The 21,796-nt window shown below is 41.9% G+C and overlaps 1 protein-coding gene across 2 annotated transcripts in view; it reads left to right on the forward strand.

Annotated features, from left to right (window-relative positions):
- LOC137616603 (methionine--tRNA ligase, cytoplasmic-like) overlaps positions 1–21,592 on the forward strand; it is a 76,349-nt gene extending 54,757 nt beyond the window's left edge. For both annotated transcript variants that reach the window (XM_068346497.1, XM_068346496.1), the window contains exons 4-7: positions 6,583–6,699; positions 6,909–7,046; positions 9,705–9,866; positions 19,583–21,592. In XM_068346497.1, the coding sequence (XP_068202598.1) occupies positions 6,583–6,699; positions 6,909–7,046; positions 9,705–9,866; positions 19,583–21,577 (2,412 nt within the window). In that variant the 3' untranslated portion in view covers positions 21,578–21,592. The remainder of the gene's footprint in view (positions 1–6,582; positions 6,700–6,908; positions 7,047–9,704; positions 9,867–19,582) is intronic.
- The last annotated feature ends 204 nt before the right edge of the window (positions 21,593–21,796 follow it).

Here is a 21,796-nt window from a genome sequence, read left to right on the forward strand (position 1 = left end):
GCATGCTCTGCATACCTTACCGCATGCTTCTCAGTCACACATCTTTGGTTGTTGCCAACTCACTAGACTGTCAAGCAGTTTCATAACGTTGCCTTCTAGTCTGCTGCTTTTGCACCAGTGAAACCCTCACTGAGAGAACTTAGCTTTTCTCGGATATGGTCCCTGTAGATGAGAAAGTGCTTTTCTCCCTCCTTCTGATATTCCCTTGAGGACTCTGTCATTTGGAGAGGAGCCTTTAGCTGCGTAGCCTCCTATGGACTTTTATTTAAGCATAACATGCTTCCAGGGAAGGTAATGGTTCCACTTCAGTCGCTAACCCCATCTGTTACCACACCTGCTCCCATAGACCTTGAGCTGTGTTGCAAGACATGCAGTCCAAGCTTAGTCCTTGTTAGAGGATTTTTTGTTTACGGAGTCAGTGTGTCACTGGGAAGACGTTCAACAACCAGCAGAAGTGAATTGTTGTGACGCAGTGCGGCAACCTCAGCAACCCGATAAGGAGTTGTCTGTACGACCCAGACAGTCTAGACAGCTTCGGGTTGTCACTGTACTTCCTTGCTTCCCCATGGTTGACAGTTCACAGACTGTGCAGCAGTACCATGATCTTGTGTCCGGCTCCGTCAGACGACTGGCTTTTAAGAGCTCCCACAAGTCGTCGCTGTCTGGAGATTCTCAGATGGACTATGGATCTGACCAAGGAACTGGGCCTCCTGGTCAATTTTGAGGAGTCCCAGCTCGTCCCATCCCAGACCATTGTCTACCTGGGTATGGATCTTCAGAGTCGAGCTTTTCGGGCTTTTCCGTCGGCCCCAAGGATCTTCCAAGCCCTAGAATGCATCCAGAGCATGCTGAGAAGGAACCGATGCTCAGTCAGGTAGTGGATGAGTCTAACAGGGACACTTTCATCGCTGGCCCTGTTCATCGTGTTAGGGAGACTCCACCTCCGCCCCCTTCAGTATCATCTAGCTGCTCACTGGATAAAGGACATGACGCTAGAGACGGTCTCAGTTCCTGTTTCCGAAGAGAGGAGGTCTACTCTCGCATGGTGTAAGAACAGCTTTCTTCTCAAGGAAGTCTACCTTTGGCTGTTCAGAAACCCGACCGCCGTCTCCTCTCGGACGCATCAGACACGGGCTGGGGTGCGACTTTGGACGGACAGGAATGCTCGGGAACATGGAATCAGGAGCAAAGGACACTTCACATCAATTGCAAGGAGTTGTTGGCGGTTCTTCTGGCCTTGATAAACTTCAAGTCCCTCCAGCTTAACAAGGTGGTGGAGGTGGACTCTGACAACACCACAGCCCTGGCTTACATCTCCAAGCAGGGAGGGACTCTTTCGTGGAAGTTGTTCTAGATCGCAAGGGACCTCCTCATCTGGTCAAAAGATCGAAAGCTCACGCTGGTAACGAGGTTCATTCAGGGCGGTATGAATGTCATGGCAGATCGCCTCAGCCGGAAGGGTCAGGTCATCCCCACAGAGTGGACCCTTCACAAGAATGTTTGCAGCAGACTTTGGGCCCTGTGGGGTCAGCCAACCATAGATCTGTTCGCTACCTCGATAACCTAGAGACTCCTGTTGTATTGTTCTCCGATTCCAGACCCAGCAGCAGTTCACATGGATGCTTTTCTGCTGGATTGGTCCCATCTCGACCTGTATGCATTCCCGCCGTTCAAGATTGTCAACAGGGTACTTCAGAAGTTCTCCTCTCGCAAAGGGACACGGCTGACGTTGGTTGGCTCCGCTCTGGCCCGCGAGAGAATGGTTCATAGAGGTACTGCAATGGCTGGTCGACATTCCCAGGACTCTTCCTCTAGGAGTGAACCTTCTACGTCAACCTCACGTAAAGAAGGTACACCCAAACCTCCACGCTCTTCGTCTGACTGCCTTCAGACTTTCGAAAGACTCTCAAGAGCTAGGGGCTTTTCGAAGGAGGCAGCCAGAGCGATTGCCAGAGCAAGGAGAACATCCACTCTCAGAGTCTATCAGTCTCAAGGGGAAGTCTTCCGAAGCTGGTACAAGACCAATGCAGTTTCCTCAACCAGTACCACTGTAACCCAGATTGCTGACTTCCTGTTACATCTAAGGAAAGTAAGATCCCTTTCAGCTCCTACGATCAAGGGTTACAGAAGTATGTTGGCAGCGGTTTTCCGCCACAGAGGCTTGGATCTTTCCACCAACAAAGATCTACAGGACCTCCCTAGGTCTTTTGAGACCTCAAAGGAACGTCGGTTGTCCACTCCAGACTGGAATCTAGACGTGGTCCTAAGGTTCCTTATGTCATCAAGATTTGAACCTCTCCAATCAGCCTCTTTTTAGGACCTCACATTAAAAACTCTTTTCCTCGTGTGCTTGACAACAGCTAAAAGAGTAAGTGAGATCCACGCCTTCAGCAGGATCATAGTTTTCACATCTGAAACGGCTACATGTTCCTTGCAGCTCGGTTTTTGCTAAACGAGCTTCCTTCACGTCCTTGGCCTAAGTCGTTCGAGATCCCAAGCCTGTCCAACTTGGTGGGGAATGAACTGGAGAGAGTACTTTGCCCAGTTAGAGCTCTTAGGTACTATCTAAAAAGGTCTTAACCTTTACGAGGACAATCAGAAGCCTTATGGTGTGCTATCAAGAAGCCTTCTTTTCCAAGGTCTAAGAACTCAGTTTCTTACTATTCAGGCTTCTGATTAGGGAAGCACATTCTCATCTGAAGGAAGAAGACCTTGCTTTGCTGAAGGTAAGGACACATGAAGTGAGAGCTGTGGCTACTTCAGTGGCCTTCAAACAGAACCGTTCTCTGCAGAGTGTTATGGATGCAACCTATTGGAGAAGCAAGTCAGTGTTCGCATCATTCTATCTCAAAGATGTCCAGTCTCTTTACGAGTACTGCTACACCCTGGGACCATTCGTAGCAACGAATGCAGTAGTAGGCGGGGGCTCAGCCACTACATTCCCATAATCCCATAACCTTTTAACCTTTCTCTTGAATACTTTTTATGGGTTGTACGGTCGGCTAAGAAGCCTTCCACATCCTTGTTGATTTGGCGGGTGGTCAATTCTTTCTTGAGAAGCGCCGAGGTTAAAGGTTGTGATGAGGTCCTTTAGTATGGGTTGCAGCCCTTGATACTTCAGCACCTTAGAGTTGTTCAGCCTCCTAAGAGGAACGCTGCGCTCAGTAAGGAAGACGAACTTATTTAAGGCAGAGTAATGGCTCAAGTCGACTTCCTTACCAGGTACTTATAATTTCATTGTTATTTTGAATAACTGATAATATGAAATACGGGATACTTAGCTTCTTGATATACATGTACACTGGTTTTCACCCACCTCCCTGGGTGTGAATCAGCTACATGATTATCGGGTAAGATTAATATTGAAAAATGTTATTTTCATTAGTAAAATAAATTTTTGAATATACTTACCCGATAATCATGATTTAATTGACCCACCCTTCCTCCCCATAGAACCAGTGGACCGAGGAAAAATTGAGGTGGTGTCAACAAGAAGTACTGCAGTACCTGGCCACAGGTGGCGCTTGTGAGTACACCCCCCTCTTGTATAGCGATCGCTGGCGTATCCCTTCCGTAGAATTCTGTCGGGCAACGGAGTTGACAGCTACATGATTATCGGGTAAGTATATTCAAAAATTTATTTTACTAATGAAAATAACATTTTTCTTTGGCTGTCATCTAGTGAAAACTCCATTTTTTTGTGTGGTAATTATTCTCTATTGGGTTGTAAAGCATGTCATTACAGGGCTCCTTGTTAAATGATCAAATTTTTACAACTCCATCATTGATTGAAGTTGTCATTAAGTGAGCAGTCCACTTGGTTAGCATTTGAAGTGTATATTGTTCTTACGCAAATGCAAGCCTTTTGTTCATTAAATAGTTTTGGTAGTTAACAACAGGTTGGGGAGAAAGAGCTACTCACCTGCCTGACTAAGTTGAGCCAATTTCAACTTAGGGCACTTGGTGAAGAGAGGATGTTTGTTTTGGTTTAAATATAAACGTTTATCCTTACATAGAAGGTAACAGTGAAACTGGAATACACGGCTGTTAAAATTTTATAACGAGGTGTGAATAAATAGTCAGTAGTTACCAACTTGGAGCGGTGAAGCCCCGCCCCCTGCTTGTGTATTGAGTAGTGACTTTGATAGCAGCCGTCAGCGAGGACAGATGTTCTCGCTGGCTGGAATATTTGGCAATCTTTCTAATTCTTTTTTAGCATATTAGCAACTTTATATCTTGAGTGGGGATGCTTGCAGAGATGCGGAAATGTCTAGGGGTGTCGGACAATAAATTTGGCACCTTTATGAGCTCCAAGGAGACGTATCCTCAGAGGACACTCCTGTAGTCAGGCCTTTCCTTGTACTGAGTGTTGTGAGTGGTCATCCTCCTAGTCGGTAGCGTATGGCAGTAGGAGGAAGAAGTCTAAACGGAATTCTTCGCCTTAGGGATCATCCTCGAAGTTTGAAAAAATCCCGACTTTTACCTGTGACCCCTGATATGTTGCCTTCTGACCCTTTGCCATTGGTCTCCTCTGGAGGCTGGTGGGACAAGAGTGGTAGCCCTTTAATTTTCGGGGAAGACCTTCCCGTTTCCCTTAGTGAGCCGGGAACGGAGGTGACCTCCACCCCAGTGGGGAAGTTTTCTGATTTACAGATGGATGGCATATTGATTATGTTGGGGCCCTCCTGGTGAGTGCAAAATCCTCCTTCCAAGGAGTGGCTAGTGGAGGTGGTTACTGCAGAGGCGTCATAGGAAAGTATTGATGACCCCTTCACAACACTCGTTGCATGGTGTGGCCTGGTTACAGGAATGCCCTCTGCAGGCAGGGCACAACTGATGAGGATCATTGAATAGGAGTTGGTGTATGTTATCATGTGGTTATCAAAACAAGGAAATAGTTTCTACTATACTCTGTAAAGGGTGTCCAGGACTTTCCATGCAAACCTATTGATATTGGTAGAACAAAGAGTTAACCTATTGATGAATATGTTCTGTGAGTTTTTGAATGGTAATGTGTTTATTTAACCGTTGTTTGAAATACAGAGGTTATGGTCATTCACTACCTGGAACTCTGTATAGGCAGCAACACAATTAGTGTACAAGAGGGGATCTTTTTACATATTTGGGAATTCTTTGGGTAAGTTTTCCAAATTATAGTTGTAAAAGTGTTGATTGTTCCTACTCATATTAAAGGTGCTGTTATTATTCAGCTGTAATTTAACTCCTAATAGTTGATATTTCTAAAATGTTAGATATAGCATTGTCAGTTACTTTATTATGAATATAGACCACAATTCCTAGTGTATCAGCAGAAAGGACAAAGTAAGATGATAAATTGTAATTTTCTATTGAAGGACAAGTATCATATGCTGTAAGAATATTGCAATGGGGTTATGCCTTTTATGTCCTTGAATTTCTCGTAAATATTAATGGTTTTTAAGACCATTAATGCTCTTTTGAAGTGGGCAGAGCATTGGGTTTTTTTTCAAATACATAAGCATTTTTTTTAATGGTTTCAGTTCTTTGGACATGGTATCCTGATTATTATTTTGATTATGATTGCTTGTGGTTTTCATTTGGATTATGGTTAAATCTTATATACCGTAAATTTTTCAAAATGAAGAGTGTATGTTGCATGCTTCTTTATTAGATGATCAGCACAGATGCAACCAGCATTATGGATTTCTAATTTACCATACTGATTTTTATTTTTGATCTTGATAAAATTATCCATCAGATTATTGATTTTATGGATATTTATGTTTTTAACTTATGAAATTCAGATAAAAAGTAATCAATGCAGCTGCATTAAATTTTGTGGGCTGTTCTATTCTCAGTTGTTATTTTGTGCAAAATCATTGATTCGCGAGTTATAACCACGGCCTGCTTTTAAAAAAACGGTCGTACAGTATTTAAGTTGTTAGAGGCATATTTGAGGAAAAGCTGGCAGACACCTTTTCTCCTAAGGATATTGGGGTGCTGAATCTGAATTATTTGTCTCTTTGCACTCAAGTTTGCCATTTAAGGTCTCAAATCATTAAAAATCAAAATGGCCTCCAATAATCATAGAATTGGCCATATCTCAGCACTAAGAGGGGATAGACAGGTATTTACAGGGTCTAAATATACATTTCCAGGGACATGGAATATGTTGCAAATATTTATAAAAACTATATGAATTGTTCAACTCCAAACAATATAATATGCAGTTTTATTTGACAATAGACAGTAAAGTTATATGTAAGCTTTATATATATATATATATATATATATATATATATATATATATATATATACACGCATATATGTTCATATATATACACACCCACATATATATATATATATATCTATATATATATATATATATATATATATACTCTGTATATTTATGTATATGTACACTATATGTAAGCCTTATGTGTGTATTTATGTATGTAATGTATAAATATGTAATTGATATAATTATGTGAGGATTTTTTTTGACATTTTCCAGGTTTAATAGAAATATAATAATGTATGATTTCCTTTCATGAAAGCTGTTTGATCATTATTTCAGATAGAATTGTCTTTTTTTCTTTACAGCCAGTTCTCTTACCCTATTTGGCATCTGTTGGCTCTGGCCGGGAGGATAAAACCTTACGCAGTAGTCTACAGGTTTTATTATTAAAACTTAGTAGTGGAAGTCAGCTGAAGTGCGAGGTTTGATCTTTTTTATTGTATTGATACAATAGATTTTTAAATGTTGTTGTAGTGTATGAAAATAATTTGAACTGTTTGAGAAGTTTATGAAAAGATAAATGTTGATTAGTTAATGGTATATTTTATATTTTAAAAGTTTTAAAATCTCTTAAAATTTCAGAAATTATAACTTGTGGAGAGAAGTTTTATTTTGCCTTTATACATTCCAGGGAAAAAATGGAGCTTCAGTTGTATTATTCTCGTCCTTATTACCGCTGTTGTGGGAACAACCAAGTCGTAATCTTCTTGAAGAATTTCCTTCTCTGGTATCTTTCCTTAATACTCTACAAGAGGTGGATCATTTTAAGGTAGGGAGTTAATGAGTTTTATATTTCTTTGTGTTTTTGGTGAATTTCAGCTGAACTTTTTTTATTGTGAATATAAACCTTCACCCTTTATATTAGAGTATTCTTCTGCGAGATACCACTCATTCACTTTTTATGGGGCTGTTGGTTTTGACATTTTTTAAAACCATTTTTTTGTTGCTATAAATTTGTTGAATAAGCCCGACTATGTTTTCATTCATGTTAATATTTGTAGTGCCCAAATCATAGTGTAATTTATTTTTGGATGTACCATTATGGAAAAAAGTTTCCTTATACACCAGGTAAAAATTCCAGGACAGCAGGTTAATTCTAGTGATATAATCACATCACCATCGCGTAAACTAGTAACTGCAAACTTCTGTGTAAAAGAACCAATTCTTTCTCTCTTTCTCGTATGTTTAATATATAAATAAATGCATTAGTTGATATTTGATATTGGGTTTAAAGAAAGTGATTATTGCACAAGAAGAGAAACCCAGTTAACATCTTCATTGCTGTCTTTTGACCTTAATTATAATTGATTTTTGCTTCAGCCTGTTGTCCCATGCACTGTCCGGGACGCAAAAATAATGTTTCTTTCAACCAGTAAAAATATGATTAACTATTGCTTTAGCCCCCTGTGGCCGCGGGGCATAAAAACAATTAGAATAGCGCCAACGTTATCCCTGCGTGTCATAAGAGGCGACTGAAAGGGACGGGACGAGGGGGCTGGGAACCCCATCTCCTGTATATAATCCTGCCAGACGTCAACAAAGAGATGGAGCTGGGGGGAGAGTGACTGCTCCTCGCACTCTAGTTTTGGGGTGTTTGAATGTGCGTGGATGTAGTACGATAGAGAGTAAAAGATGTGGGATTGGAAGTATGTTTAGGAATAGAAGGATGGATGTATTGACCTTGTGTGAGACAAAGATGAAAGGAAAGGGGGAGAAGTACAAGAGGAAGACCAAGGTTTGGGTGGATGGATGGAGTGATGAAAGCTCTGGGTGATAGGAGGATAGATGTGAGAGAGGCAAGAGAGCGTGCTAGAAGTAGGAATGAATGGCGAGCGATTGTGACGCAGTTCTGGTAGGCCCTGCTGCTTCCTCCGGTGCCTTAGATGACCGCGGAGGTAGCAGCAGTAGGGGATTCAGCATTATGAAGCTTCATCTGTGGTGGATAACTGGGGAGGGTGGGCTGTGACAGCCTAGCAGTACCAGCTGAACTCGGTTGAGTCCCTTGTTAGGCTGGGAGGAACGTAGAGAGTAGAGGTCCCCTTTTTGATTTGTTTCATTTGTTGATGTCGGCTACCCCCCAAAATTGGGGGAAGTGCCTTGGTATATGTATGTATTGCTTGGATAGAGAAAGAGAGAACAATTTTTAATTTTATACTGAAAGTCGGTCAGTTTATACAAAAAGATGCAGCTGCCATGTTTCTAGGATTGTGGTGGCTTATTGGAACTATCCCTGCCTGGTGTTCGCCATACTGAGGAGCGAATCCTGCTCAAACTCGATAGTTTCTTTGGTGTCTGCAACTTCACCATCCTCGTAAGGTAGTAGGTTGGCCAAGGCACCAGCCACCTGTTGAGATACTACCGCTAGAGAGTTATGGGGTCCTTTGACTGGTCAGACAGTACTACATTGGATCCTTCTCTCCGGTTACGGTTCGCTTTCTCTTTGCCTACACATATACCGAATAGTCTGGCCTATTCTTTACAGATTCTCCTCTGTCCTCATACATCTGAGAACACTGAGATTACAGCCAATTCTTCTTTCACTCAAGGGGTTAACTACTGCACTGCAATTGTTCAGTGGATACTTTCCTCTTGGTAAGGGTAGAAGAGACTCTTTAGCTATGGTAAACAGCTCTTCTAGGAGAAGGACACTCCAAAATCAAACCATTGTTCTCTAGTCTTGGGTAGTGCCATAACCTCTATACCATGGTCTTCCTCTGTCTTGGGTTGGAGTTCTCTTGCTTGGGGGTACACTCGGGCACACTGTTCTACCTAGTTTCTTTTCCTCTTGTTTTGTTAAAGTTTTTATAGTTTATATGGGAAATATTTATTTTGGTGTTGTTACTGTTCTTAGAATATTTTATTTTTCCTTTTTTTTTCCTTTCCTCACTGGGCTATTTTCCCTTTTGGGGCCCCTGGGCTTATAACAGGGCTTATAGCATCTTGCTTTTCCAACTAGGGTTGTAGCTTAGCAAGTAATAATAATAATAATGAGGGGTGGTTTGAGGGAGCCTATAAGTCTACTTGCTGAGTCATCAGCAGCCATTGTCTGGCTCTCCCTGGTCCTAGCTTGGGTGGAGAGGGGCCTTGGTTGCTGACAGCTGGGGCAATGTCATTATCCCTTGCCTCTGCCATTCATGAGTGGCCTTTAAACATTTGAATATGGTGGAGTAGTTGTACTGTCATCATCAACTTGCCATCCAAAAAGAGAATTGTAGATTTGTGGACTTTAGAGAAAGAATAACTTTTCTGCAATAGTATGTGATCTAATAAGTTATTCAGTAGAAACACTAAGATTAGATTGCACTTTTATTTGGCATTCAGGTTAATTTTCATTACTTGTACATTTATGTAATTTCTATACCATATTTGAGTGGCCTGAGCACATGCATAATGATCTATCAATTTAAGTTTGTTTATTTCCTTTCAGAAAAGTGTATCCCTGTGGTATGGCAATAATGGATATACTTTAAAACCATGGGCTGCTAAGTTACATACTCCTCCAAGTATTTCTAGTTGTACCTTGAACCTCCTTAAGGGAGAAGCTGCATCCCCCAGCAAAGTGGGAGCCACTGGAGCTCCTGCGGATCAGGTAAAATTTGCTCTTTAATTGCAATGCTTTTATTTTGTTACATTTTACTGTTTAATTGCGATACCATAATGTTGCCATTTTGATATTTTCTTTTTCAGATAGTATGTCAGGAAAGTGTTTTACCGATTGTAATTCAAAATAATTAATTCTCAACCTTCTTCATATAACTTTTTATATGTTTATTGAGTGGCATGTGAGATGTTCTGACTAAGTTAATTAGGGTAATACTGTATAGTAATCATCTCTGGGATTAGATTGCAATCTAAAATTGAATAAAACGTCATATACAGTGCTGTGCACTTTAATAGCCTGATTTAAAATTTTTGGGAAGCCTAATATATACACTGATCTCTAATGCATGATATGAATATTGTACTGTAATATGAGTGTAAACTTTTGTCGAGCAGTTAAAAGGTGCTCGCGCGAGGGTTGTAACCTCAGCATTCCATGCTTTTATCTTTCTCTGGTATAATTGGAAGGTTTTATCAGAAAAGGTATATTAGAAGGACTCTTTTCACCGGGCGCAACAGGTCTCTCCCCAGAAATAGATTTTTCCTTCGTCAAAATCCCTTTTTTATAAATATTCATTCCTATTGTTTGCTAAAGACCACTAACATCTTGTGATATGAAAACCTTATTACATTTTCCACATTACTCAGAAATTCAAGCCTGGTATATTTGTACCATATTGCTTTTACTGTACAGTATTTTTCAATATTTAACTTAGCCGGTGATTATAATAGCTGCAACTCTGTTGCCCGACAGACAACTCTAAGGTAAAAACTCGCCAGCGATCGCTACACAGGTTGCGGGTGTGCCCAACAGCGCCATCTGTCGTCCAGATACCCAGTACTCAATGTAAACAAAGACTCAATTTTCTCTCTGTCGTGCTATCGACAAGACGTACTTACTCGCTGTTGCTAAACTGGAGTTTTTTCACAACTAATTGGTGAAGTACATTATTCTAGTTTTGAGCTTTCGCTGTGCAGGGTTTCTCTTCACACAAATCCTTGAACTCTTTTTGATAACGGATTCTTTGTTGATGACTTTTTGATAGTTTTTTGAATTCCCCTTTGACCAATTCAAAATGGCTGACCCTTCACAAGTCCCAAAATTTAGGAAGTGCAATGCTAGGGACTGTTCAAGGCGTCTTCCGAAGGCTTCTATCGACCCTCACACTGTTTGTTCCAATTGTCGGGATAAAACCTGTCAATTGGAAGATCGGTGTGAGGAGTGCGTTGGGCTTTCGGAATTCGATTTTATCGAATTCCAAAAGTATACACGTAGGCTAGAGAGAGATAGAGTTAGGAGAAGTTCCTCTCGTTCTATTGATATTTCCTCTCCTCATGCCCCACAACCTATTCCTTCCCCTGTAGTGGTTGCTCCTAATCCCCCTCCTGGCACTCAGGAACCTTCGATGGCTGATATGATGCGTGCCATCCAAGCTCTGGGTGAGAGAGTTGAGTCCCTTGCTAGTGACCGTAATCAACTCATGGCGGATGTGAAGGAGCTGAAGTGCAAAAGTGCAGTGGGAAGTGATAAAGTGCCGAGTGTTAGTGTTGTGGATAGTGTTGCGCTTGAGGGTTCGTCTGTTCGTGCCTGTCGTCCTCCTAGTCCGGGACCTCTTGCAAGCTCCCAAGTCCAGGGGAGAAGCAATGTCGTACGACAAATGGGTTCGAGAGGCTTTAATCAGCGAACAGACGTTCCCTCCGTGGTATCGGGCGTATCTACCCAAGATCGCCCCTGCCTAACTAAGACGAGAGAGCCCATTTATACCTCGTCTTCGGAAGGTGTTTCTCGCAAGAAACCCTGGACCAAGGTCTCACGACCGTTAAAGCGCAAGTCGGTCCCTTCCGCACAAGTCCAACGGCCCAGTTGTAGCCACTGGGTCAGTTCGGACTCGCTGCCGTCATCCGATGACTGCTCACCGCCTAAGAGAGGCAAAGCGGTACCGCTTCAGACAGTAACACCGTCTGTCGCCGCACCTGCTCCTGTAGACCCTAAGTGGTCTCTACTGCAAGACATGCAGTCTAAACTAACGTCTCTTATGCAGGACTTTCGTGCGGAGAAGGTTGCTGCCGCACCAGCTAGTACAGCTCCTTGCCTACAACCGCCCACACGATCGGTTGTGCGTCCTGTGGACGCTGAGGTAACCTTCTCACGCACACCAGTTGAGAGAGTTCCGCCACCCATGCGTTCCAGTGTGATCTGCCAGCCGCATGTTGACGTTCAACGACGCACAGAGGTCTCCGTTGACGTTCGTGAGGTTCAACAACCGTCAGAGTTGTTTTGTTTTGACGCGGTGCGTCAACCTCCGCAACCCAGTGTGGTTGCCACTGCTCACCCACATCAGTCCAGACAGTCTGGAGTAGACGCTGTGCGTCCCCGCGCTGCTATGGTTGTTGCCAGCTCACAGACTGGGCAGCAGTTCCATGACGTTGCGTCCGGCTCAGTCACGCATGCACCCGTGCGACCGGACTCAGCTAACCAGCCGTTACCCACTCCGTTGCCGTTCCCTCATCAGTTATCGGATGAGGGACTTTCTGATGATGATGTTGCTGCACACGTAGATGAACCGCATTCAGAACTGGACGAGCCTAAGTCTACGCACCCCTCTTTGGACTTTAGGAAAGTTTTGGCCCTTTTCAAAGAGATGTTTCCGGACCAGTTTGTTTCTGTGGCTCCGCGTTCTCCTCCGTCAGAGTTTGTGTTAGGCATGCCGTCAACCACTCCTGCCTTTACTAGACTCGTCCAAGAGAGCTTTGCGGGTGATAGGAGAATGGCTGCAGTCCAAGAAGAGTTTAGGGAAGACAGCTTTTACGTTTCCCCCTGCTAGACTCTCTTCTAGATCGAGCGTCTGGTATGCCACGGGAGAAGTTCTCGGCTTGGGAGTTCCTGTCTCTGCCCAGGGCGACTTCTCAAGTCTTGTAGACTCTCCCCGCCGCCTTGCCATGAGACGCTCAAAGATATGTTGGTCATCTTCGGACCTGGACCACCTTTTGAAAGGTATCTTTAGAGCCTTCGAAGTTTTTAACTTCTTAGACTGGTGTCTAGGAGCTCTAAGCAGAAAGATCTCTCCGACAGAGAAGGAGACTTCCTTGCTCATTATGTCCTGCATGGACAAGGCCGTACGTGATGGGTCTAATGAGCTTGCTGCATCATTTGTGTCCGGAGTCCTTAAGAAGCGTGAAAACCTATGCTCATTCCTTTCAGCTGGAGTTACACCATGCCAGAGATCCGAACTTCTGTTTGCTCCTCTTTCCAAGTGCCTTTTTCCAGAAGACCTGATTAAGGAAATTGCCGCTTCTTTGATACAGAAGGACACTCACGTTCTTGTTGCGTCCTCAGCTCGCAAAGCCACCCCTTTGCCTACCTTGTCAGCTAGACCAAGGATGGACACTCCAGCGTCCCGTTTTATTCCACCCTTTCGTGGCAGAGCCTCCAGCAGAGGAGGTGCTCGTGCCGAAGGGAAACGAGGAAAGAAGAAAGGAACCAAGTCCTTTAAGGGCAGAGTCTGACTGCCAGCTTCTTCAGACAGCAGTGGGAGCCAGACTCAAGAACTTCTGGCAGACCTGGGAAAAGAGAGGCGCAGATGCACAATCTGTGTAGTTGCTCAGAGAGGGGTACAAGATCCCGTTTGTACGGAAACCCCCTCTAGCAACGTCTCCCATCGATCTCTCTCCCAGGTACAGAGAGGAAGACAAGAGACAAGCCTTGAAACAGGAAGTGTCTCTTTTACTAGAGAAGGGAGCGGTGGTCAAAGTCTCGGACCATCAAACCCCGGGATTCTACAACCGCCTCTTCTTGGTGTCAAAGAAGACAGGAGGGTGGAGGCCGGTGCTAGACGTCAGTGCTCTGAATGTCTTTGTCACAAAGCAGACGTTCTCCATGGAGACCACAAAGTCGGTTCTAGCAGCGGTCAGAAGGGAAGACTGAATGGTCTCTTTAGACCTAAGGGACGCCTACTTCCACGTCCCCATCCACCCGGACTCCCAACCTTTTCTGAGATTCGTTTTCGAAAAGGTTGTCTACCAGTTTCAAGCCCTGTGCTTTGGCCTAAGCACAGCTCCTCTTGTGTTTACGAGGCTGATGAGGAATGTAGCCAAATTCCTTCATTTAGCGGACATCCGAGCTTCCCTCTATTTGGACGACTGGCTTCTCAGAGCTTCTTCCAGTCGTCGCTGTCTGAAGGATCTAAAGTGGACTCTAGATCTGACCAAGGAATTGGGTCTCCTTGTCAATATGGAAAAGTCACAAGTGGTCCCATCCCAAACTATTGTGTATTTAGGGATGGAGATTCACAGTCTAACTTTTCGGGCTTTTCCGTCGGCCCCCAGAACAAGCCAAGCCCAGTTATGCATCCAGAACATGCTGAAGAAGGAACAATGTTCAGTCAGGAAGTGGATGAGTCTGATAGGGACGCTATCATCCCTGGAACAGTTTGTGTCATTAGGAAGACTACACCTCCGTCCTCTTCAATACCACCTAGCATTTCACTGGAAAAAGGACAAGATGCTAGAAGCGGTCTCGATCCCCATTTCCGAGAAGATGAAGTCTTGCCTGACTTGGTGGAAGGACAGTATCAGCCTAAGAGAGGGTCTTCCCCTGGCTGTTCAGACTCCCAACCACGTTCTCTTCTCGGACGCATCGGACGTAGGCTGGGGCGCGACATTAGACGGTCGGGAATGTTCGGGACTATGGAACTCGAGTCAAAGGATAATGCATATCAACTGCAAGGAGATACTGGCAGTACATCTGGCCTTGAAAAGCTTCAAGTCTCTCCTTCAAGGCAAAGTGGTAGAGGTGAACTCGGACAACACCACTGCCTTGGCGTACATCTCCAAGCAAGGAGGGACCCACTCACTGACGTTATACGAGATCGCAAGGGACCTGCTCATCTGGTCAAAAGGTCAAAACATATCACTAGTTACGAGGTTCATCCAAGGCTACTTGAATGTCATGGCAGATTGTCTCAGTCGGAAGGGACAAGTAATTCCAACAGAATGGACCCTCCACAAGGATGTATGCAAGAGACTTGGGGCCAACCAACCATAGATCTCTTTGCAACCTCGATGACCAAGAGGCTCCCAATATATTGCTCACCAATCCCAGACCCAGCAGCAGTTCATATAGATGCCTTTCTCCTAGATTGGTCGCATCTAGATCTATACGCATTCCCTCCGTTCAAGATTGTCAACAAGGTACTGCAGAAGTTCGCCTCTCACGAAGGGACAAGGTTGACGCTAGTTGCTCCCCTCTGGCCCGCGAGAGAATGGTTCACCGAGGTACTTCGATGGCTAGTAGACGTTCCCAGAAGTCTTCCTCTAAGGGTGGACCTTCTACGTCAGCCACACGTAAAGAAGGTACACCAAAGCCTCCACGCTCTTCGTCTGACTGCCTTCAGACTATCTAAAGACTCTCGAGAGCTAGAGGCTTTTCGAAGGAGGCAGCCAGTGCGATTGCAAGAGCAAGGAGAACATCCACCCTTAGAGTCTACCAATCGAAGTGGGAAGTCTTCCGAAACTGGTGCAAGTCAGTATCTATATCCTCGATCAGTACCTCTGTAACTCAAATAGCTGACTTCCTCTTATACCTGAGGAAAGAACGATCACTTTCAGCTCCCACTATCAAGGGTTACAGAAGCATGTTGGCATCAGTCTTCCGTCACAGAGGCTTAGATCTTTCCAACAATAAAGATCTACAGGACCTCCTTAAGTCTTTTGAGACCACGAAGGAGCGTCGTTTGGTTACGCCTGGTTGGAATTTAGACGTGGTACTAAGATTCCTTATGTCAGACAGGTTCGAGCCTCTACAATCAGCCTCCCTGAAAGATCTCACCTTAATGACTCTTTTCCTGGTATGCTTAGCCACAGCTAAAAGAGTCAGTGAGATTCATGCCTTCAGCAAGAACATCGGATTTTCGTCAGAAAAGGCTACATGTTCACTACAACTTGGTTTTCTAGCCAAAAACGAGCTGCCTTCTCGACCTTGGCCGAAATCGTTCGATATTCCCAGCTTATCGAATATGGTAGGCAATGAACTAGAAAGAGTCTTATGCCCTGTGAGAGCTCTTAAGTTCTATTTAAAACGAACTAAACCTTTACGAGGTCTTTCTGAAGCTTTATGGTGTTCAGTTAAGAAACCATCTTTGCCTATGTCAAAGAATGCTTTATCCTATTTTGTCAGACTGTTAATACGAGAAGCTCATTCCCACCTGAGTGAGGAAGACCAAGCATTGCTGAAGGTAAGGACACACGAAGTTAGAGCTGTCGCAACTTCCGTGGCCTTTAAACAAAATAGATCTCTGCGAAGTATAATGGACGCAACCTATTGGAGAAGCAAGTCAGTGTTCGCGTCTTTTTATCTTAAGGATGTCCAGTCTCTTTACGAGGACTGCTACACACTGGGACCATTCGTAGCAGCGAGTGCAGTAGTGGGTGAGGGCTCAACCACTACAATTCCCTAATTCCATAACCTTTTAATCTTTCTCTTGAAATGTTTTTATTGTTGTTTTTTTGGGTTGTCCGGAAGGCTAAGAAGCCTTTCGCATCCTGGTTGATTTGGCGGGTGGTCAAAGTCATTTCTTGAGAGCGCCTAGATTAGGGGTTTTGATGAGGTCCTGTTGTATGGGTTGCAACCCTTGATACTTCAGATCCTAGGGGTCGATCAGCATCCTAAGAGGATCGCGAGGCTCCGTAAGGAAGACGTACTTAAAAAGGCAGAGTAATTGTTCAAGTCGACTTCCTTACCAGGTACCTATTTATTTTGTTTTTGTTATTTTGATAACTTCTAAAATGAAATAAAAACTCTTAGCTCATAATAATGTAAACATATATTGCTGGTCTCTACCCACCCCCCTGGTTGTGAATCAGCTATTATAATCACCGGCTAAGTTAAATATTGAAAAATGTTATTTTGATAATAAAATGAATTTTTGAATATACTTACCCGGTGATTATAAATTAAAGGACCCTCCCTTCCTCCCCAATAGAGACGCAGTGGAACGAGGAGAAAATTGAGTCTTTGTTTACATTGAGTACTGGGTATCTGGACGACAGATGGCGCTGTTGGGCACACCCGCAACCTGTGTAGCGATCGCTGGCGAGTTTTTACCTTAGAGTTGTCTGTCGGGCAACAGAGTTGCAGCTATTATAATCACCGGGTAAGTATATTCAAAAATTTATTTTATTATCAAAATAACATTTTAAAAAGTAAAAAATCTAATTATCTTATCATTAAGATTTTTTTATATGAAAGTCTTATAGAAATTATTTTGGATGACACTTCACGTTTAAAATTTTTCATGGTGTAATTGTTATTTCTGATATTTATATTTCTTTTCTCTAGAAGCTTGCTTACAGACTACCCCAAAAATTCAAAATTCCTGTTTTCTCTGTTGTTAATAGGCGTAGGCATCTTGTATATTTAGACAATTTAGCAGCTAATAGCAGTGACCACAGCATGGGTAGGTGCACCATGTTTTGTCTTTGGTACATCTAAAGCAGTCTAGCAAAAGGTCCTGTTTATTTTTGTCTTAATACAGAGTAAAATAGATGTTTAATCAAAATAACAAATACCCTTGTTATTGATAAAGTTCTTAACATTATTGAAGAGCAGATACTGTTAGAATTGAGAGCACAGGGGAAACAGAACAGTTTAACTATGCCAAGAGGACAAAACAAAATATGAGAATGAGGGTGGCTCCCTTTCTGAGAATCAGTCATTTAGCATAGCTATCATTGATGAATAAAATTTTTGTTTTCTCATTTTCGTTATTTATGGGTAGTCTGCACTCCCGAGTTGTGGGTGCTATCTGACATCAAAGCAAACTATTAAATATCTCTGGCATTTAATCCTTACATTATATCATTTGTGTGGCATATTGCATGATTTTCTATGACACGGGGTGTTCCTATATTAGATGAATATCTTATAAAATTTTATAATAGATGTGCGGTTGCATCTTTTTTCGATGGGTCGTATCTGGATTTTGTTATTTTTGGAAACTGGTTGTGTGTGTAACATGATTTTAAAAGAGATTCTGGTCAACTAGTATAGTTGTGCAAGTTATTGAAAACTGAGAGAATCCTTGTCACCTTTGAGAAGTTTCTGTTAAGTTCATCTTGAGATTTTCTTTTGAAATAAAAAACAAAACTGATGAAAGTACAACCAACTTCAGATGCTGAGTTCGTGGGACAATTCTTGTTAGTTACTATAAGGAGTTCCCTGATGAGTGAGGGTTCAAAACTTCTCTCTGTTCACTGATGCTTCAAAGCAGCTACTGGTATTATGGGAATACAAGGCAGTGTACTCATGCAATGCAGCAGCATTAGCTTATATCCAGAAACAGGTAGAAAACTGGATAGGAGAATATAGCTATGAAATTGGACAGATTGAGAAATTACCCTTTTTTTCTTTGCATATCCAAGGTAAATCAAATATATTAACAAATCAGATAAACAATGAAAATCAGATTTGGCAAACTAATTGTGACCACATCAATCAGGATGGGTGGCTTAAGGGTTTAACGTAGCCATATATGCAACATCTCTAAATCTTAAAAAAAAATGTATTTGTTCACCAGTTCCAGATCATTTAGCATGAAAAGGTATATTCTTTGTTACAGGACTGGCCTAATCTGGAACTGTACAACTTTTCACCATTCCCTAGGGTTAAATTAGTGATAAATGTTGCAGGGGGTTAAGAACAAACAAAATTATTCTGCTGCCCTATTTTTGCCTAAAGTGGGTTCAGTCTTTTCTTCATTTGCCTGTAAAGTTAAGAAGAATGAAGTTCTAAGTCAGCTTCGATGTGGTTTGTACTTCTATGAGTCATAACTTCTTGAGAGAAGCTCATGCCATTGGGACTCATGAAGTGGAAAGTTTTGAAATAACGTCTCAATCAAAATTGGAGAAAGATTTGATCCAAACACCATCTCTATTCCAATGTTGAACAACCAACTTCAACTGGTTTGTTGGTAAGACTATCATCATTGGCTGTCACAGCCCTTTCCTTAGAAATAAGATCCTAGACCTATCTCTGTTAACGGATGTTTCAAAGGAAAGATGGGGAGCAACAATGTCTCATTCATTTGCCTGTAAAGTTAGAATAATGAAGTTCTAAGTCAGCTCGGATGCGAATTGTACTTCTATGAGTCATGACTTCTTTTGTCAAAGGAAATTTTTGTTTACCTTTCTGTATGAATTAAGGTTTGTCATTGATGAGCTGTTTTATGTCCTTTGACTGAGGTATAAATCATGTACTTTGCTATTTTTTACAGTAAAATAATGTATAAAAAATAACTTTGAAAATTTTTGCTGTAATCACTACACAATGAATAGAAAGATTTTTTTCAAAGGAAAAGTACATGAGAGTGCTTTGCTCCTCTCTTATTTATAGTAAAATATATAATAGAAAAAAAGGCCAACCTCTGAAAAATTTATTTTATAATTAGTAGTAAAAAAGTAAATGTAGAAATATACATCGTCATAGAATAAGTGTGCATGTATATTCGATAGTGATAAATTTTGTTTGCAGTAACTGAAGGGGGATCCATTGCATCATGGTGAGGGGATTGTAAGGAAAGAAAACAGGAAGTTTTTGAAATTCTTTGATAAAAATCTATATAAGCAAGCTTCGAGCGAGAAGTAATATGAACATCAAATTAGTATAGAAATAAAAAAAGTTTTATTGTTAAGATTGAATTTCTTTTCCAGGAAAAGCGTCTTGTAATAACAGCAGAACAAATATTGGCAGCTAAAACATCATGGCAGAACCCACCTGAAGGACGTGATCATTTGGTCAAGAGTGCACCAGTTCTACCAGTTGATGGAGAAACCAATATACTAATAACTGCCTCTTTGCCCTACGTTAATAATGTTCCTCATCTTGGCAATATTATTGGTTGTGTGCTTTCTGGTGACTGCTTTGCTAGGTTCTGTCGTTTGCGAGGGGACAATGTTCTTTATATCTGTGGTACTGATGAGTATGGCACTGCTACTGAAACAAAAGCTATTGCTGAAGGTTTAACACCTCAGCAAATATGTGATAAATATTTTACAGTTCATTCCGAGGTGTATAAATGGTTTAATATTCAGTTTGACCATTTTGGGCGTACAACCACCAACCTCCAAACCAAGATAACCCAAGATATATTTTGGGATTTAGAGAGGAATGGAGTGATAAACCAAGATTCTTTGGAACAGCTTCATTGCGGAAAGTGTGAAAGATTCCTTGCCGACAGATTTGTTGAAGGCATTTGTCCTCACATAGGCTGCGGTTATGAAGATGCACGTGGTGACCAGTGTGATGGTTGTGGAAAGCTTGTCAATGCCGTAGAACTCATAAAGCCAAGATGCAAGTTATGTTCTAGTCCACCAAGTATAAAGTCCTCCACTCATCTCTTTTTGGATTTACCTAAGATTGAAAGCAATTATTCTCCTTGGCTCAAGGCAACATCAAAGAATTGGAGCAACAACGCTAAAGTTATATGCGATAGCTGGTGTAGGGATGGACTAAAGTCCCGCTGTATCACCAGAGATTTGAAGTGGGGAACACCAGTCCCATTAGATGGCTTTAAGGATAAGGTATTCTATGTGTGGTTTGATGCCCCTATTGGATATATCAGTATCACTGCAAATTACACCAGTGAATGGGAGAAATGGTGGAAGAATCCTAGTATTGTAAAATATTATGAATTCATGGCTAAAGATAATGTTCCCTTCCATGGTGTCGTATTTCCCTCAGTGTTGATTGGCACAAAGCAAAAATGGACAATGGTTTCCAATATTATTGCCACAGAATTTCTCAATTATGAAGATGGAAAATTCTCCAAGAGTAGAGGAGTTGGCGTGTTTGGCGATCAAGCCATCGAAACTGGAATTCCAAGTGATATTTTCAGATTCTATTTGCTTTTTGTGAGACCTGAGTCACAAGATACAACCTTTTCATGGGTTGATTTCCAGACAAAAAATAATAGTGAGCTTTTGAATAACTTGGGAAACTTTGTTCATCGGTCGCTTTCATTTGTCTTCAAGTTCTTCAAAAGTACCATACCAGAAGCACATCCATCAGAGTCAGACTATCAAGTTATGGCCAATATAAATAATGAGTTGGAACAGTACATGTCTGCAATGTGTGCTAATCGTCAACGTGATGCTCTGAAGTGTATTCTATCCATTACAAAGATTGGTAATCAGTATATTCAGGAAAATGAGCCTTATAAACTTATCAAACCTGATCGGACTGATGAAGACAAAAGACGGGGTGGCACTGTCATTGCGGTAGCAGCTAATATTGCTGCTTTGGTAAGCATCATTTTGGAGCCATATATGCCAGATACCTCCAAGAAGATGAAATCATATCTCAACAATCCCTTGGTTTTGAACCGCCTTCCATCTGCGTTTTCTTGCTTTTTACCCGCGGGCCATGTCATTCAAGAACCTTCGCCACTTATCACGCAGATAGATGACGACACCATTAAGAAATTGTTCGAAAAGTTTAGAGGCCAGTCACCGGAAAGAAAAACAGCTGATCCTGCCGAAGTGGCTAAAATGGAAGCTCGTGTTGCTGAACAGGTAAGAAAAAGATGCAGAGCTTTCAACTTTTTTCTAGGATTTAATTATGTTTCAGATTATTTTATGGATGTAACAAGATATCTTGAGTTTCAGAAATTTTCAATATGTGGTATAACTTTTGTTTTCTTTCAGTGACTTGCCAGAAAGGTATAAGGTTTACAAGAACTCAAATTCAAGGAATATCTAATCATGAGTACAATACTGTGAAGCATTTAATTTCCTATATGAAAATCCAGTTTACATTAAATACACTTAAATAGCTGTGATAACATATGTGATATATGTGTTTGTGTTTTGAAATACCTGTTTGTTCCGTAACCGAAATACAAACCACGCTATTTACATTGGGTTTAC

This window comes from Palaemon carinicauda, chromosome 22 (assembly GCF_036898095.1).
Source record: "Palaemon carinicauda isolate YSFRI2023 chromosome 22, ASM3689809v2, whole genome shotgun sequence".
Classification (NCBI taxonomy): domain Eukaryota; kingdom Metazoa; phylum Arthropoda; class Malacostraca; order Decapoda; family Palaemonidae; genus Palaemon; species Palaemon carinicauda.